This window comes from Oryzias latipes, chromosome 21 (assembly GCF_002234675.1).
Source record: "Oryzias latipes chromosome 21, ASM223467v1".
NCBI lineage: Eukaryota > Metazoa > Chordata > Actinopteri > Beloniformes > Adrianichthyidae > Oryzias > Oryzias latipes.
This window is the reverse complement of record NC_019879.2, coordinates 596,453-612,819: the sequence shown is the minus strand read 5'-3', so window position 1 is coordinate 612,819 and position 16,367 is coordinate 596,453. Positions and strand designations below refer to the sequence as shown.

Sequence of the window (16,367 nt, the reverse complement as noted above, 5' to 3'; positions counted from 1 at the left end):
TTCGCGTGCTATATACTGTTTCTAAAAAAAACTTTATTGCACGTTATGCGATTTAACAGAAATTCACATTCAGGTTTGCAACAAGAACGCAATTGCAAATATAAAACACACATATGTGAAAAAAACAAGAATTAAAATAGAAAAAAGTCAAGGTTTTAGGACAAAGTATTGAATATTTCACATACAGACAGAGATTTGATCACTTTTTGCTTCTCAGAATTACAAATACTATTAATATAAAAACTGAAACAAGGTTTTGGTCCAGAAAATGTTGTGGATATGAAAATTGTCCAAAATGAGCCAGAGATTTAAAGTAACCCAGAGTCCTTCAGTAAATTCTTTGATAGAAGACCCAACAAAACATCTTCCAGAATAAAACAAAACAAGCATCAATTTGGTCATGAATGAAATCACAAATCTTCCGCCAAAACACTTTAATATGAGGACAATACCAGAAAAGATGGATGACTGTTTCCGGGGAATAGCAGCAAAAACTAGAGAGTATCAATGTTTCATCTCAATCTATTTTGAATCAACATTTTAGCTGGTAAATAATCCTAAAATAAATGTCTTTTACTTTATTGATCAAGAACTTCCATGCAGCATCTTCTACAAACATGTCCAATAAGACATGCTGGGAGGAAGTGGAACAATGTTCATTAGAAATGATGCATTTACTGTTTTCCTGGAATAACTGGACAGAATTCCCCACAGGAGCATTAATGGGAGAGAGCAGACGAGGCTCAGACATCAACTCTGTTGAAATGTCAAAAGCATGCGCCTGAGGGAACAGCTCCAAACACTTTAGCGTGATCTAAAGGGGGAACAGGGACGTTCACCTCAGAAAGAAATGCCTCACATGTTCAACTAAGCCCTGGTTGTTAAATAATTGATACATAAAAATAATCTTATTTCAAAACCTTTGTTCTATGAAGACTGACTTTTGTTTATTCCCAATATAATATTTGTGTGGTGAAAAGTTGTGTTTGTACACATGGACCATGACAGGAAGGCTTGGCGGTTAAATGCAGAAAATTTAAGTGTGATTTTACAAACATCATAATTACTCACTAGAAAGAAATCAATGCCACCAATCTTAGATAAAATATGAAGAAGTATAGTATTCTAAATGGAGCTGGCTTTTCTAAAAAGTTGTTTCAACCAATTAATTTTGAATGTGTTATTTAAGGCAGTGTTTTTCAACCAGTGTGCCGCGGCACACTAGTGTGCCGTGAGAGATGCTCAAGTGCGCCATGGGAAATTGCCCTCATTCACTGATCTAAAAACATTTTCCATCTCCAAGAAATCAGCTCTCTGTGTATCCCAACAGGCCCTGATAAAACACTGAGTAATAAGGAATATAAAAGATCTTAAAATTACTTTTTCTTTGTGTTTATTTAATTCTATTAAAGACATTTTGATAAGAATGACCAATGAGTTATATCACTAGAGGAGACATCACGTGGTTCCTCATGGGAGGACAGCACCGCCATCTTGGTGAGGTCAAGTTACTGCTGCAGTGCAGCATTTGAACACATTTTTTGCATAATACCAGTTCATTGTCTGTGTTTCAACTGCCAAAATCAGAGAACTGAGTCCATGAAGGAGGAAGTACATCATTTCAAAGGTAAGTACTATAATTTTTTATCTTTTAATGCTGCAGGGGCTTTATTAATAGAACACATGTTGACATGCATGATGCTGCAGGGCTGTTATCAACATGCTGCATGATGTACGGAGAATTTGCTGTCAACATAAATGTACATTTTATTTTGCTAAACCTGTATACAGCATACTAGGCTATTATAGTAATATAGATTTATACATTTCTGACTCAGTGACTGAACTTTTCACTATTCAGACTTAAGGAAAAAGTGGATCTCAGCAATAAAAAGAGCTAACCCAGATGGATCACTGTGGTACCAACTAGTAATACAGTCTGACTGTTCAAAACATTTTGTGGAAACAAATTTTGATGAGAGGCCAGACTGTTTGCTTGAAACCCGACACCATAACATCTGTGTTACACAAATTGATCACTCACATGAATCAGTATAGATCTATTATTTTTCTTTGTTGTTGTTATTTTAGGGTAAATTTATTTTTCACTTTTGGACTTCTTTTGAATATTTATTTTATTATTATTATTATTATTATTATTATTATTATTATTATTATTATTATTATTATTATTAATAATATTAATAGACTTATATTTTATTATTTATTGACTTATTATGTATGTATTGCTATTATTTATTGTTTGTATTGACTTACTATTGATTTATTATTATTATTATTATTGACTTATTGTTGGGTTTTTCTAAATAATTTAAATTACATGTCAAAGAGGTCTAAAACTCCTAAATGTTTACAAATATTTTTTTTAATTTCTTTGTAATAATTTTTTTATTTGTAAGAAGTCCTGCAACAATGCATTTTCATTAAAGTTTGAGCTTTTAAGTTTGAGCTTTTAAGGCTGACTGTTTCTCTTCTTTAACAACAACAAATTATGTATCTATATATATATTATATATATAAATATAATATATTTACATATATGTATAAATATATATAAATTGTTAAAACATATATAGTATATAAAAGCTACTTAGACACCACTAAAAGCAATAGAAATCATTGTCATGTGGGCGTCGTCGACCTCACCAAGATGGCGTCGCGCTCCGCCACCGTCGGCCAGGCTTCTAAAACGGGCGTGTCTCCTCTAGTGATATAACTCATTGAGAATGACGGTACCGCGATTTAGCTGCAGCTATAAGTGTGTAAAGAAAAGTCCCGCCCCTTTAACTGTCTCCGCCAATCATTCTTGAAGGCTTAATCCCATGTCATCAGTCTGACCAATCAGAAGTGGTTAAAGTCTTCACTTCCTTGTTCTTAATTCTGCTGATAAAGTCGCTCAGTTCTAACAAAAATACCAGCTAAAGCTCGTCTCTTCATCTCTTAGAAAAAAACAGCCGCAATTTCCTGCTTTTTCTGCCACAATTATCACAAAAATCCACGTGAGATTGCGGCGGGGGGGGGTTTTTTTGTCAAGGTTAAAGTGTGCCGTGGCTCAAAAAAGGTTGAAAAACACTGATTTAAGGCATAACAATCAAGAGAATTAAGGCCACCTTTTTTATTCAGAACAGTTTTAAGTAATCTGTTTTTTCATATGAAATTAAAAAGCATTTTGTCAATTTCTTTATTTAACACATGTCAGCAGAGACATGTGTTAAATAATTTAAATAATCTTAATTTAATCTAAGAGTCTTGGTTTAGATAAAACAATCTCTCTCTTGTCCTCAGAACTAATCAGTAAAAGCAGTGAGACAAGAGACTGAAAAGGTTCCACAAATAAAGCTGTTTTTCAAAGTTCATATGGACTTAAATACTGAATTAGTTAAATGAGTAACTTAATCATTTCTGTTAGTCTCCATCTAATCAAACACTTAGCTTGACTTGTTTTCCCACAACATGAAGCAAATCAGAGAATAAACAGATGACCGTGGACGGCTGTAGAAAAGCCCTGGGTCCTGTTGAATAAACACAGCATGAGGTGAAAGAACTGCAGTCTGGAGGACATGTTCCTCCCTGAGGCCTGAGATTGTAGGGCAAAACAACGCAATGGAGCAAAAACTGTGGAATGGAAAGAAAAACTCCGCCTGGGTCCTCTTCAAGTTGACCTTAATCCTGCTGTCAGCAGGGAACCACTAGAGGGCAGCAACGCTCCAGACAAAGTAAAGACTAGTTATAAAATTAGGAAAAAAAGGTCATATCTGTGTGTGTGTGTGTGTGTGTGTGTATGCGTGGTGTCCATGTGCACGTGTGTGGTTGTGAACTGTGTTATGTAACAGAGTTGGAGGCCACAGGGGGGAACAGTTTGTTGAATTCATTCTGAGAAGGATTTCAGCTCCTCCATTCTCAGAATCCTGAGCATGTCTGAAAAAAACAGATCAGCTGATTTTAAACGATTACATCCAAACACAAAACTGCTGCACTTTCTTTGCTAAGATTTAACAGACTAGATCAAAGAGACAAAAACATTTACAGCTTATTTCCTCAACTTTTCTTTTTTACCAGTTGTGTGCTCTGTCGTTGAAAGCACCGACATGTGACCTGAAACAGAACGGGCCTGTAGAATAAACCTGTGTGCCGTCAAAATCCTATTTCCCCCCACTGATGATCTACTGCTGTAGGTTTTCCTCATCTTCCTTCTTCACCTCAGAGATCTTTCTCCTTAGATCCGTCTGCCTTCAGCTGCTCTTTGTTCCATAATCTGAAAGCCGTCTTCTTTTCATTCAGGAGAGTTTGGAGTAATTCCTGGTTGGAAAACTCCATATTTTCTGTCAGGTAGAGCGTTTTCAAGAGGAAAGTTTCAGCCATGGTGTTGATGGAGTTCCTCCCACCTTTTCACGATAAATGTCACGTGAGACAGTTTTGAACATCGCAGGAAGATAATGCTGTGGTCAGCAAAGACCAATATGAGAACCACAGCATGTCCTGTTGGGTGTTGTCTCTGGTGGGAGACACGCCGTGGATGAAGGACAACAAATGATGGAGATAATGAAGAGTAGGTTGTGTTTTGAGTCTGGCCGTCAGTGTTCTGCCAAGAAGACGACACTTGCGATCGCCTCAAGTGGTTGTGGTTCACCTTTCGGCACATCCCGGGAGAGGTCGCTACAGCCAATCAGCTTCCACCAATTCACACAGGTGGTCTGGCAGAGATTTTTACGCTAGATGCCCTTTCTGACACAACCCTGTATTTCTATCTGCGCTGGGGACCGGGCCGTGGGACCCAGTCTATGTGGCTACATGGTTAGGCAGTAGAACAAAGAGTCCTGCCCAAGGAGCCACACTGGATGAAGCTCCTCCAGGGAGTCGAACCGAGGTTTGGAGTTTGGCTCAACATTTCCGCCGCACAGCTGCTCGTTCACTGAGCAGCACCTCCACCAAAACCCAAAGTCCTGCTCCCTTCTGCTCACCCATGTGTGTCCTTCTGTCCACCGGTAGAAAACTGCCCAGGAGAAGGTTGGGGGGCTATTCATGCCCCCCCCCTTCCCCATGAAAAGAAGGAAACCACTCCCCCCGAATTCACATGCGCTGAACTTGTCCATTTAGTTGGTGATGGACGTTCCGGAACGTTCCACGTTGTCCCAGAGGGAGGAACCAGAATGAAACTAGAACTTTCCTTGCGGCACAGAAGGCTCTGTGTCTCTGCTGACATCACAACTACACAACTGCTCCACAAACAGCTGGCAAAAGAGACACACAATCTCTGACACGTCTGGACCGAGGAGAGTAAATGTCTGAGAATAGAATAGAACACAAAAGAATAGAAAAAAATAGAACAGAATAGGATAGAATAGAAAATAGAGAATAGGGGTGTGACAATGGACCAGGGCAAGGTGGAGGCGGTGCTCCAGAGGTCCCAGCCGACCACAGTGGAGGAGCTGCAGTGGTTCCTCGGGTTCGCCTACTTCTACCTGTATTTCATTGGTAGCTACAGCACGGTGGCGGCACTTCTCATGCCTCTACTAAAGGGCGCTCCCAAACGCCTGCTCTGGACTCCGGCAGCCACAGAGGCATTCCGGACGTTGAAACAGCGCTTCACCCAGGCGCCCATCCTCCATCACACGGACCCAGCCATGCAATTTATCGTGGATTTGGAAGGTTTGGTAATGAAGCATTATATCTTTAGCATACAGTGACTTCAGCCACAGTCAACACAGTTTGCACTGCATTGTGCAATCTGCCATGAACCTGCACTGGTGCTGCAGTCTGCGCTGTAACTGAAAAGGAAATACGAACAATACACACATTTGAAGGATTAAATAGTTACGTTGATTAGAATGATACGTTTAAATTACATTTACAGAACAGATTAGTGGACATTCTTTTCATTTTATTATTAGTTGCTCATGATGGTGAGGATGCTTGCAGGTAAGGCAATGACTCATCTGCCTCCCACTCTCTGCACATCCCTTATTGAAACCTTTCTAACCCTTGTGTTATACTATGACCCCCCCCCCTTCCATTGACGTGTTCTCCCTACCATGACAAAGGTGGATAAAGGTGGAAAGATTTCATGTAATCCATGGACACCAGTGAAGATCACAAATCACTGAAGAAAAAAGGTTCAGAGCTCTGTCTAGTGGGTCTAGATGACCCCACTCCCAACATTAAAGTGCCTAAGATAGCACAAGGGTTAAATAAGGAACCAACGCTGCTTTGCAAATGAAAGTCTAAAGAAGTCACCAAAGCAAGCCCAAACCCATGTCCCCTACCTGCCTCTGTCCAACTCTCCATTTGTGTGTTTTGCAACTTTCTGCAAATTGATATTCTGTAAGGATGTTGTCACGGCAACACACGTGATTGTCAACATCAGACTCTGTAGTAACAGTGCATTCACTAACGCATGAAACAAGTAGAAACAAATGTCTCCACTTTGCTAAACAGCTCATTTAAATGGAGACACTTTAAACCAATGATGCTTCCACTTCTAACAATTTTACATTTTTACCTACTTTCATATTTCGCTCTGTTTTTGACATTTGTATTTGTTCCAATAGTTTCATATAGATCAAGGTCAAAAAGACCTTATTTAAACTTTAAAGAAACTTTTAATTTTGTTAATTCTGCTTAAGATGTGACTCCCGTCGTCAGGACAGAAAACTACAACCTGAACAACGAGGGACTGTTCATCTTCAAAGGGGACAGCACAAATACATGGTAAATGGCGTGTGCTTATAAAGCGCTTTTCTACCTTCTTCAAAGGCCCAAACCGCTTTACAGTCACAGTCCCATTCACACACTGGTGAGCTGAAGCAGAAGCAGGCTTCATGTCAGGCCTTGATGTAGGTGCTGACATGCTGCACTGTTAGGAAACGTCTCCCCTCTCCTTGGGCGGGCACTGACAGAATGATCCTGAAAAGATTCTGAGCCTGGGCTTCTGGGATACGATTTGGGGGTGCTAATGCTTTTGATATAAAACAGAAAACTGCAGTCAGGACTCAGAAGAAGGAGGCTCTGATGACGCTCATGAGGACTAACATCTGAGTCAGAACAGAGGGGTGTTCATCAGGACCTGTTCATGTCTGGAACAGAGCAGCCATAGAGAGAAGAGGTGAAACCTCAAGGACCTGACGCCAGCAGAACAGCGTCAAAGCCGTTTGTTTCTGCCTCTGAGAATTGAAAGGGTTGAAAGGGTTGCATGATGGCGTCTGCTTGTGATAAAACTGAAGGTGCATTCCAGTTTTTGGAAAAACTGAACACGTTTCATAATTGGCACATATTTGAGTCAACATTTCAGATGAAATCTTAACATATATTTGGTTTTCATGTGAAGAACATTAAAGTGAAAGTAATCTATTTCTCATATTTGTTAAATTTCCTATTCACAAATCTAAATGTTCTTTACAGCCTGTTTTCCCTGTGAAGATTAATTATTAGAATCTTCCTTCTTTACAGTTTCTTCACACTTTAACCCTTGTTCTATCCTAGGCACTTTAACATTGGGAGTTGGGTCATCTAGACCCACTAGACAGTGCTCTGAACCTTTTTTCTTCAATGATTTGTGATCTTCACTGGTGTCCATGGATTACATGAAATCTTTCCACCTTTATCCACCTTTGTGATGGTAGGGAGAACACGTCAATGGAAGGGGGGGGGGGTCATCTACGATAGCACAAGGGGTATACCAAAAAGCTAGAAATACGTGTGAAAATTTTCTGTCGTGGAATATTTTGAATGCACTACAATGTACATGCTGTAACATCCCTACATTCTCACTGCTATTGTTCTATTGGTTCGGAATGTTCGTTGTGTTTTGTATAGTAATGACATGATTCTGTCAATGGTACAGACTGACAACATCTCCATGGTTTTAGTTCGACTTTGGAACTTTCCAGTGATCCCCAACAACAAACGGACTCAGGTAACCAGGTAAACGCATCCATTGTGACGTAAAGGGTGAACACCTGTCCCGTCTCTTGACGGTACTGTTAGCCATACCGCATTACCAGGAACTGTAGCGGTGTCGGCTTTGTGACATGGTGACACGTTCTGTAGAACCACTTCACATAGATAAAACATTTCCAAGAATGTTTTTACTAAAATGGTGGTTTTAACATGTTCTAGTAGTATTTGTCTCATGATGGAGAACTTTTCTAAAGGACATTTAGATAAAACTGTGGTTGAGTATTGTGAGTACTGCTTCAGAGTGAAGTCAGTCATGAACTCACCAAGAATCCTGTAACACGATTTGATTGGATTATTGAAATGAAACCAGCTGTCCCTAAATACCATTTTTCAATGGGGGGGGACATTTTACTCGTGCATTCGTCTTTACAATAAGACACTGATTGGCCTCAAATACCTGCCATCCGTGTTTACAGATACACAGGTGTGAGGCTGTACAGGAAGTTTACCACTAGAAAACAGGAAGTGATGTGTCTTTCCAGGAATCCGATGCTATAGATTAGCCCCTCCCCACTTTTCTCTGGTCACATAAAAGATTCAACAGCTTTCTAGTGTGGCTGATGATATTTATTAGCATTTGTACATGTGGTTAAAAGGATGTCACAGAAAATCAAGCAGGACTTTGGTTGAACATCCAGATGATCTTTTTTTCCTCAATCATTGATTGATCATTCTGACAGATTAATGAATCAGATGGATCATTTTTGTTTGGTTTGATTTATTGAACAACATTAATATTGTTAAAGCTTTTCATCGGTATTGAAGCATTTTATTAATATGATCAGATATTTTGGAAGATACCAATCCAGGTCTCTGTGAAATCTGAAACAGTTTGAGGTTTAAACGAAGAAAAAGGTGGACTGACTGGAACAGCAGGTTACCGTTTCCTCCCAAACTAACGCCAAACGTCTGTCCCAGCGCTGGCCAATAAACGATGGGGTCAGCTGTGGGGGTCAACAGTAAACTCGCTGTGGCACGGCAGCATCATCCCACTGAAAAACCACAATCTGTGTGGAACCAGAACCTCATCTGGACTTCATGACCTCATTTGGAGCCGTTCAGTACCGACTTGTTGGACTTCTTCCAGCAGCACACGGCTCTAAAACCTCAGGATCTCATGTTACCCCCCCATGCAGTGTCAGCAGTTTCTGGTTGTGTCAGGACAAGGCGGCAACGTTTCAAAGTAGAGTGTCATCAGAATTCCTGCTGGACCCGTCTGGACTCGGTTCTTTCATCAGACTTTTTGTCCAAAGGGGAAAATCTGAAATTCTTACTGAGGAACCAGAATCGATCAAAACGGATCCGTCAATTTCAGGAACTGAAATCAGATCTTCTGGCAGAAATCTAGTCGGATTTTTTGAATCCCGCCTTCCTTCTGGATTCTTCCAGTGATGATTGACAGTTGGGGGGAGCATGTGACTCAGAAATGAGGGCAGTCAGGCTGCGACCCCCCCACAGCAGGAGGAGGATGAAGCACAGCAAAATCCTGAAGGACTATTTATTGTACAGATTTTCATGAGGTGACCACGGGGGAGGGGCTGAAGCCTCACATGACATCATCCTGGCTCATGGTCCAGGTGAGGGGGGGGCCAGAACCAGAACAAATGCAGCCTGGTAGCAAAAATAGACTTTGTAGGAGACAAGTTTGGACCGAACAGAACCATGACAGAACCATGCAGGCAGAAGAGGATGCAACATTCATGCAGGTAACCCCGCCCCCAATTTAACAGGAGTGCTTGTTGACCCAGCAGGTGGGGGTGGGGGGAGAGCCCACATCATGCGTTAATGTTAAAAAAGACAGTGTGTGTGTGGGGGGGGGTGAGAGCGCCCCCCCAGAACTGCCTGAAACACAAACATCAGGACCTGACGAGTGGGGGGAAGGCCTTCATGATGTCATCGTTCGGTCGTGGCGTGGAAACAGTGTGACCACAAAGGGAAACTCCGCCCCCTCAGAAAAATTCCAGTGTTTCTAACAAAGGCAGATTGTCACTGAACCAGTCAGGTACGGGGGCCGTCTGTCCACTAAAAGCTGATGCTGCGAGACCTCGCTTGTTTGGGTTTCCACGGCAACAGCAGCTCTTTGCTTCTTGCTCAGAGAGGATGTGGAGTCCAGTTCCCCCTCTCAGGGTTTGCAGGCCCCTCCCCAGAGCAGAGGAGCGGCTTCGGCACCTCCTCCGGGAGCTCAGCCGGCTGTCCCTGTGCAGCTCCGCAGAAGGCGGCGAGGAGTGTGTGCACGTGTGCGTGCACGGGTGCGTACACGTGTGCGCGTCCGCAGCGGCTCAGTAGCAGAAGCCGTCAGACAGAAGCTGGCCCGCGCACTGCTCTGCGGCGTCCAGCAGGAAGGGGGCGGTGTCCTCGTAGTGGGTGAGGGGCAGCGTGTCGTCGTCCAGGACCGGCACACCGTCCGGGTCCACCTTCAGGCTGGGCCTCTGGTTGTCCGGGAAGGCCATGGAGAACAGTGCCTCGGGGTCGCACACAAACTTGTACACGTACCTCTCACCAGCGACCTGAGAAAGACAGACTCTGTCAGAACCCCCCCAGAGGGAAAGGGCAGGACTTGAGGGCGGCGGCCCCACCTTCTGCATGATGCCCTTCTCGTAGTAGTAGCGCAGCGAGCGGCTCAGCTTGTCGTAGTTCATGGCTGGACGGTTCTTCTGGATGCCCCAGCGCCGCGCCACCTGACAACAAAGAGGGGGCGGGGCGTACGCTCAGGCTCTGCTGTTGAGACGCCGGGAGACCCCCTCCCCAAAGGCGGGACTCACCTCCTCAGGCTCAATCAGCTTGAACTCCATGCCCCGGCCGGTCCAGGCGATGAAGTAGGCATTGGCGGGGTCGTCCAGCAGCGTCACCAGGAACTGCCAGAGCTGCAGGGAGCCGCGGCGTTGGTAGGGGGGCCCGTCCCGGTACACCGCTGGCTCCTGCTTTATTCTGGCTGTGGGGAGGGGGGGCATGGGGCTGTGAAAGATGGTCTGAAAAAACCCTGTGGTGGATCTGATGCCCCACTGCCAAAACCTGGATCTCTAGACGTGGGGGGCTGTCATGCTCCCATGATGCCTTTCTTTTACTAATCAGTTAGGGGTCTTACCTTCTAACCTCTCAGGGACCACACAGGTGTCATCAAAGTACATCGGGGCGTCTCTGTCGAAGGGGAAACCTGAAACAGACGCCCTGGTCAGAGGAGGCGGGGCTTCAGCAGCATCAGGTGGATGATGGACTTACCGTCATGGCTGCTGTGGTAGAAGCTTCCCGCTCTGCCAAACGAGGACTGGCAGTTCGGCACTTCTGCAGGGAAGAGGCAGAAAGTCAGAGCAGAACTTTGAGGTCCTGCTGCGGCTCGTCTGGACCTCTGAGCCCCCCCACCCCCACATTCTGCAGAGTTCAGGGAAAACTGATGGTCAACATGCCCCGCCCCCCAGGCAGGAACATCCACAGTGACGCAGGGACTTAGAGGCAGTAAGACCCTAAGAGGATTGGATGTTACGTCACCCCGTCCCACAAAGAGGAAAGTAAAGCTCACTGCAGGCTTTCAGTCTATGTAAGGGGGGGCAAGCAGTCTACATGTGAATCCACACCCACATGGGGGGGGGGGGGTCACACTCACCAGAGTCGAAGCTGAAGTCACGGGGCTCCTGCTTGATGGCCATGGGGTGAAAGGCTGCCCCCTGGGGGGGCACGGGGTTGCCCTGCTCGTTGTATCGGGGGTCGATGAGCTCCTGCTTAAAACCCCGGGGGGGCACGGCCACCAGCGGCTCGGACATCTGCCTGTGAAAGGAAGGCCGGCCGTCACGCGGTACCGCGCTACTGCTGGGGGGCTGTGGCAGGAAGCGGGGCGGGGCCTGGCTCTGGGAGGGGGGGACGGGCAGACAGGGCTCCGACATCTGTCTCTGGAACCTGCAGGTGGAGGTGTGCCTGTCACACGAGGGTCATACAGACGGGGAAAATGAGGGAGGAGGCGCGCTCACCTGTGCTCAGGTGTGAAGCTGCTAGCATCCTGGCTGATGGGGGGACAGGGCACCGTGAAGGGGGGGCTGTGTGTCACCAGAGCCCCTGGTTCTGGATGCTGCTGAAGTGGACATGCTGCTGAGCTGGGCATACGGGGGTGAGAGCGGGGGGATGTCACCCCACTGGAGCCTTCACAGGGGGAGGCAGGCGTGAGGGGAGGGGTCAATGGCTTAAACTTCCGGTCGCAGGCACTGTAGCCAAAAAGGAGGCGTGGTTATGTGGAGCAGGCGCCGTGACGCCTGTGCACGCATGCGGCAAACCTACCTGTGGCTGTAGAGGCACTTGTCTTTGCAGGAGGTGGGCGTCCTGTCCTGAAGACAGTGGGACAGCTCTTTGGGGGGGGTCAGCTCCCGTTTAATCTTGGCTGGAGGAGGGCCGTGAAACATCACTGCACAGGAGACAATCAGGGGAGCAGAAACCATCACCTGACTGTCAACAGCCAGAAATTGAAATAAATGAATCAAATGAAAACCGGGAAAATCTGGACTGAGGTTCAGCAGGTTTAAGTTACTATAAGGTCAGACCGACCAATCACAGCGGACAACGCACATGTGGTGTCATTCCATTCCATTCTGGTCCATTCCAGTCCAACGTGTGGAAAGACTTTGATCAATCAGATCGCTCAAGGTGAAGAAAACTTTAATGGAGTGGTTTTTAAAATAGATGGTTTTGATCCTCTTCTGATCTGTTCTCAAATCCTTCCCAGTCGTCTTTTGATGAGTATTCTGCCGTTTTTAGCCTAAATTATAATCCCGTGTCGTTTTCTAGGACCTAGTTTCTGCAGAGCAGCAGGAGTTCATCTCTGAGTTATGGGCGGGACTGCTGGCGTGGAGTAAGCCGCCCTCATTTCCCATGATGCCTTTGTTTACACTTTTTCCCGCTAGCTTACACAACCACTCCAAGCTAGCGTTAGCACTGCAACAGAAAGGGTGAACAATCTCCAGCCGTACGGTTCTGATCCGGATTCCAGGAAAACCAAGACGTTGGTGGATGTTTGTCTGTGGGGGGCGTTCCAAAGAACCCCCCTGTTCCCGCAGACGACCTTTGCCCCCACACAAACCCAGTGCAGCAGCCCACTGACAGAACCAAACGCCATCACCCCCCCGGAGCATTTCTGTGCTCCACTGCAGCAGAGCAGAGCGGCGTGCAGGAGAGTGGAAAATCAGATTAGGGGCCTCGCTCATGTGACGCCCCCCCGCGCCCCCCCGGAACAGAGCAGGTACTCACAGCTGTCCGACTGGAAGTCTGGAACAAACTGCTCGTCATCCGGAACGTGGGCTGTGGAGCGGGGGGAGAACGTCAGTGTCTTCGTTTGGACCGCATACGGGTCAGAAGCAGAGCTGGTTCCGCCGGTCCAGAACTCACCCTCAGCGATCCAGATCTCCTGCAGCTGGCTGAGGTCCTGGAAGAGTTCTGCGGGACAGGAACCAGGACCCGTTAGCTCAGAGGAACCCAAACACACCTGAGCGGCGCCGCCTCGCATCCTTTACCTTCCGTGTCCAGAGTTAGCTCCGCCTCCACAAACTTCCTCTTCCTGTCGCTCACAGGCCGGTTTGGAGACGACTCCATGGCTGCCGCCTGCTGCTGGGAGAGACGAGAACATCAGTCTGAGCCGCCACGCCTCAACCTGCAGCGCCGCGCGTGACTTACGCTGGGAGGAACCACGAAGGGGACCTGCTGGTCATAGAAGGCGTCCATGTTCTCTGATGGGGGGTCCAAAATGAAGGGGAGGGGATGGCGAGTGCTTTAAAGCCGCCGCTGTCCACAGGGCACTAAACACACAACAGAGACACTGAGCTCCACCTCCATTCAATGAGCACGCCCACATCATCATCATCGTCATCATCATCACCACAACCAGCATCTGAGGCCTATTTCACACACAAACAGCCTGGAAGGCGGCGTGTCCGTCCATGGAGCCGCCGCCAACACTAACTCTCTTACATAAACGGACTCTTTCGGGGCTAATCCACTTGGAGACGTGGATTCAACCACGTCCTCAGACTCCTGACACGCCACGGCTCCACGGGATCCACAGGAGCCGGTCTGAGACTTCCAGGTGGTTGTTGGACGAAGTCTCACTTCAAAGTGAGCGCTGTGCTTCTCCCCACAGAGTCTCATGACTCACTGCTCTGTTCTCTGATAATGGATGATGCATAAAGATCGCTGCTGGCAGTAATCACATTACTGTTCCCTGTAGTCCGGGGGAGGAGCTTCTGCCATGCAGGAACGCACTAGGACGAGCTGCCTGGTGGTTCTGATCCAATGCCATCGAAGCATCACTGCTGGAAACGACTGCGACGCTTCAACTTCTCTTAAAGTTTATAGTCGTCATCACAGCGCGTAGGAGAACGGTCCGTGAACGCAACACAGACACATGAACTCAGGCGGCAACACTTCACGGCCAGAAAAAAAAAAAACGGCTGAAAACGGCTGGATAAAGCAGCAGCGGCGGCGGCGGGGGGGGGGGGGGGGGGGTAGTCCACCCGACACTGCCTCCTGTCCCTCCCCCACCCATGTGCCCTCCCTTGTTTTTCTCAATGAAGTGAAACTCGATCCGTGTGGAAAAACAGAGCAGGGGGGGGGGGGGGGGGGGAGTCCATTCATAAAATCACAAACAGACGGAGATGAGGCGCACCAGCGACTGCGCAGTTAACCCGGACCAGCACCAACGCACGTCATTCAGTCATTTCAGCGCGCGCGCGTCGAAAACCTGCAGCTTTCTGAAGTAAAACTGGTTCTGAAGTGACGCACTGAAAATTCTGTTGGAAAAAAAACCCAGACACCAAAAACAAGCTTTCCAAACAATTCCCGCGCTTCATCCTACCTTTAGCGCGCGCTGAACGTCTTCAGGTTAAACAGAAAACCGCTAAAAACGGAACCAGTACGCCGAACTTTGGAGAACCGACGCTCCCCGACTGAAACCAAAAGTTGACTGAGCGCTTCGCTGAAGCTCGCCTCGGTTTTGCCCTGGGCTCGAGCGCTCGCCGTGACGCTCGCTGATTGGTCGATTTCAACTGTCACTCAACACAGCAGCCAATAGCGGCTCGTAAACTCATGTCTTATTTCGACGGCGACATCCGACCAATCAGGGTTCGACAAAAGCCTATTTTTATGAATGGCAGGATTTCATTCACTGTTTTTCGAGCTCCGCTGCCACAGAGCGCGTTAAAGGGCCAGTCCGGCGTGGACATCACGCCTGCGTGATTTGCGTGGCGGACTGTCATGGCGTCACTCCGTCGGAACAAAGTGTAGCTTTCTGTGCGCTCTTTGGGCCATGAAGGTAGATTTAACCTCTCGGAGACAGACGCACGTGGCCTTTGAAGGACCGTGGAGTGGATGAAGAGGAGGAGCCTCGTGTCTTCATCTGGACTGTCCAGATGTTTTTACATACATGACCCAAAGTTTACATGAACTTTTCAGGAGCGTTCTGTCTCTGCAGAGACCGGAAACAAGGCAGTGGACGGACTGCTGAAGACCACGTGACCACATTTTCTTTGATCTCGGTGAAACTTTTAACAGAGAAGAGAGAAGAATTTTGATTAAATCAGATTTTGACTTTTTCATTTCTAAATGAACTGAAAGTAAAAATCCTATATATCTATCATTTCAATAGTAGATTAGTCATGTTGTATATTTATAAGTCACTTTATTAATAATCAAAGGAATAAAACAACTAAAAATTTTATATAGTTAAGTTCCAAAAAGTTTATTCTTCAAAAACCCTCAGACTGTTTCTTTTTTGTAATCTAAAAAGGCTGAAAGGTTTCTGGTTTGATCTCTTCATCTCAGCAGAAATGCAGCACCCCCCCCCCCCCCCCCTAAATTATCCTCAAAAATGCTTCTTAGCTTCTCATGATGGGGTGGGTGGGGGTGCATTCGCTCTGTCATGATCATGTTTTTAGAGACCGCCGGGTGCAGAGGTCACACGATGAAACTTACCAGCTGCTATGGAAACTATCATCCCTGCACAAAACCTGCAGAGATGACTAGACTACTGCAGAGTTCACAAGGACAGACAAACATGCGTGTGGATGTTTGCATGTGACTGACAGGTCTGAGCTTGTGGGGAGGGCAGGTGGATCAGAACCACCAGAGGAGCCTGCAGGTCTGGCTTTGCTGTTGTCCTCGCTGCAGCAGATGTGGTGGGTGGTCACTTGGAGGCGTTCAAACAGCGAGCTTATGGCGCTGCTGTTCTCCTTCCTTATCCCTTATGCTATCTTAGATGACCCCCCCACCCACTGACGTGTTCTCCCTACCATGACAAAGGTGGATAAAGGTGGAAAGATTTCATGTAATCCATGGACACCAGTGAAGATCACAAATCATTGAAGAGAAAAGGTTCAGAGCACTGTCTAGAGCACATGTGTCAACCTCAAGGCCCAGGG

At 46.4% G+C, this 16,367-nt stretch overlaps 1 protein-coding gene across 7 annotated transcripts; it reads right to left on the bottom strand.

Annotated features, from left to right (window-relative positions):
• Positions 1-8,526: 8,526 nt before the first annotated feature.
• On the bottom strand, positions 8,527-14,971 carry LOC101165293 (ETS translocation variant 5). 7 transcript variants are annotated; one of them, XM_020702110.2, is made up of 13 exons: positions 14,807-14,965; positions 13,630-13,751; positions 13,470-13,563; positions 13,345-13,392; positions 13,207-13,257; positions 12,244-12,367; positions 11,940-12,170; positions 11,579-11,868; positions 11,197-11,259; positions 11,063-11,131; positions 10,740-10,909; positions 10,554-10,655; positions 8,527-10,484 (listed from the first exon to the last, which is right to left on the bottom strand). In XM_020702110.2, the coding sequence occupies exons 2-13, from the start codon at positions 13,675-13,677 to the stop codon at positions 10,257-10,259; spliced, it is 1,518 nt and encodes a 505-aa protein (XP_020557769.1). In that variant the 5' UTR covers positions 13,678-13,751; positions 14,807-14,965; the 3' UTR covers positions 8,527-10,256. The 7 variants fall into 7 exon arrangements, with proteins under 7 accessions (XP_020557769.1, XP_023806478.1, XP_020557767.1 ...); XM_023950710.1 differs by having other exon boundaries at positions 8,527-10,655; positions 14,807-14,968; XM_020702108.2 differs by having other exon boundaries at positions 13,207-13,392; positions 13,470-13,560; positions 14,807-14,967.
• Between the last annotated feature and the right edge of the window lie 1,396 nt (positions 14,972-16,367).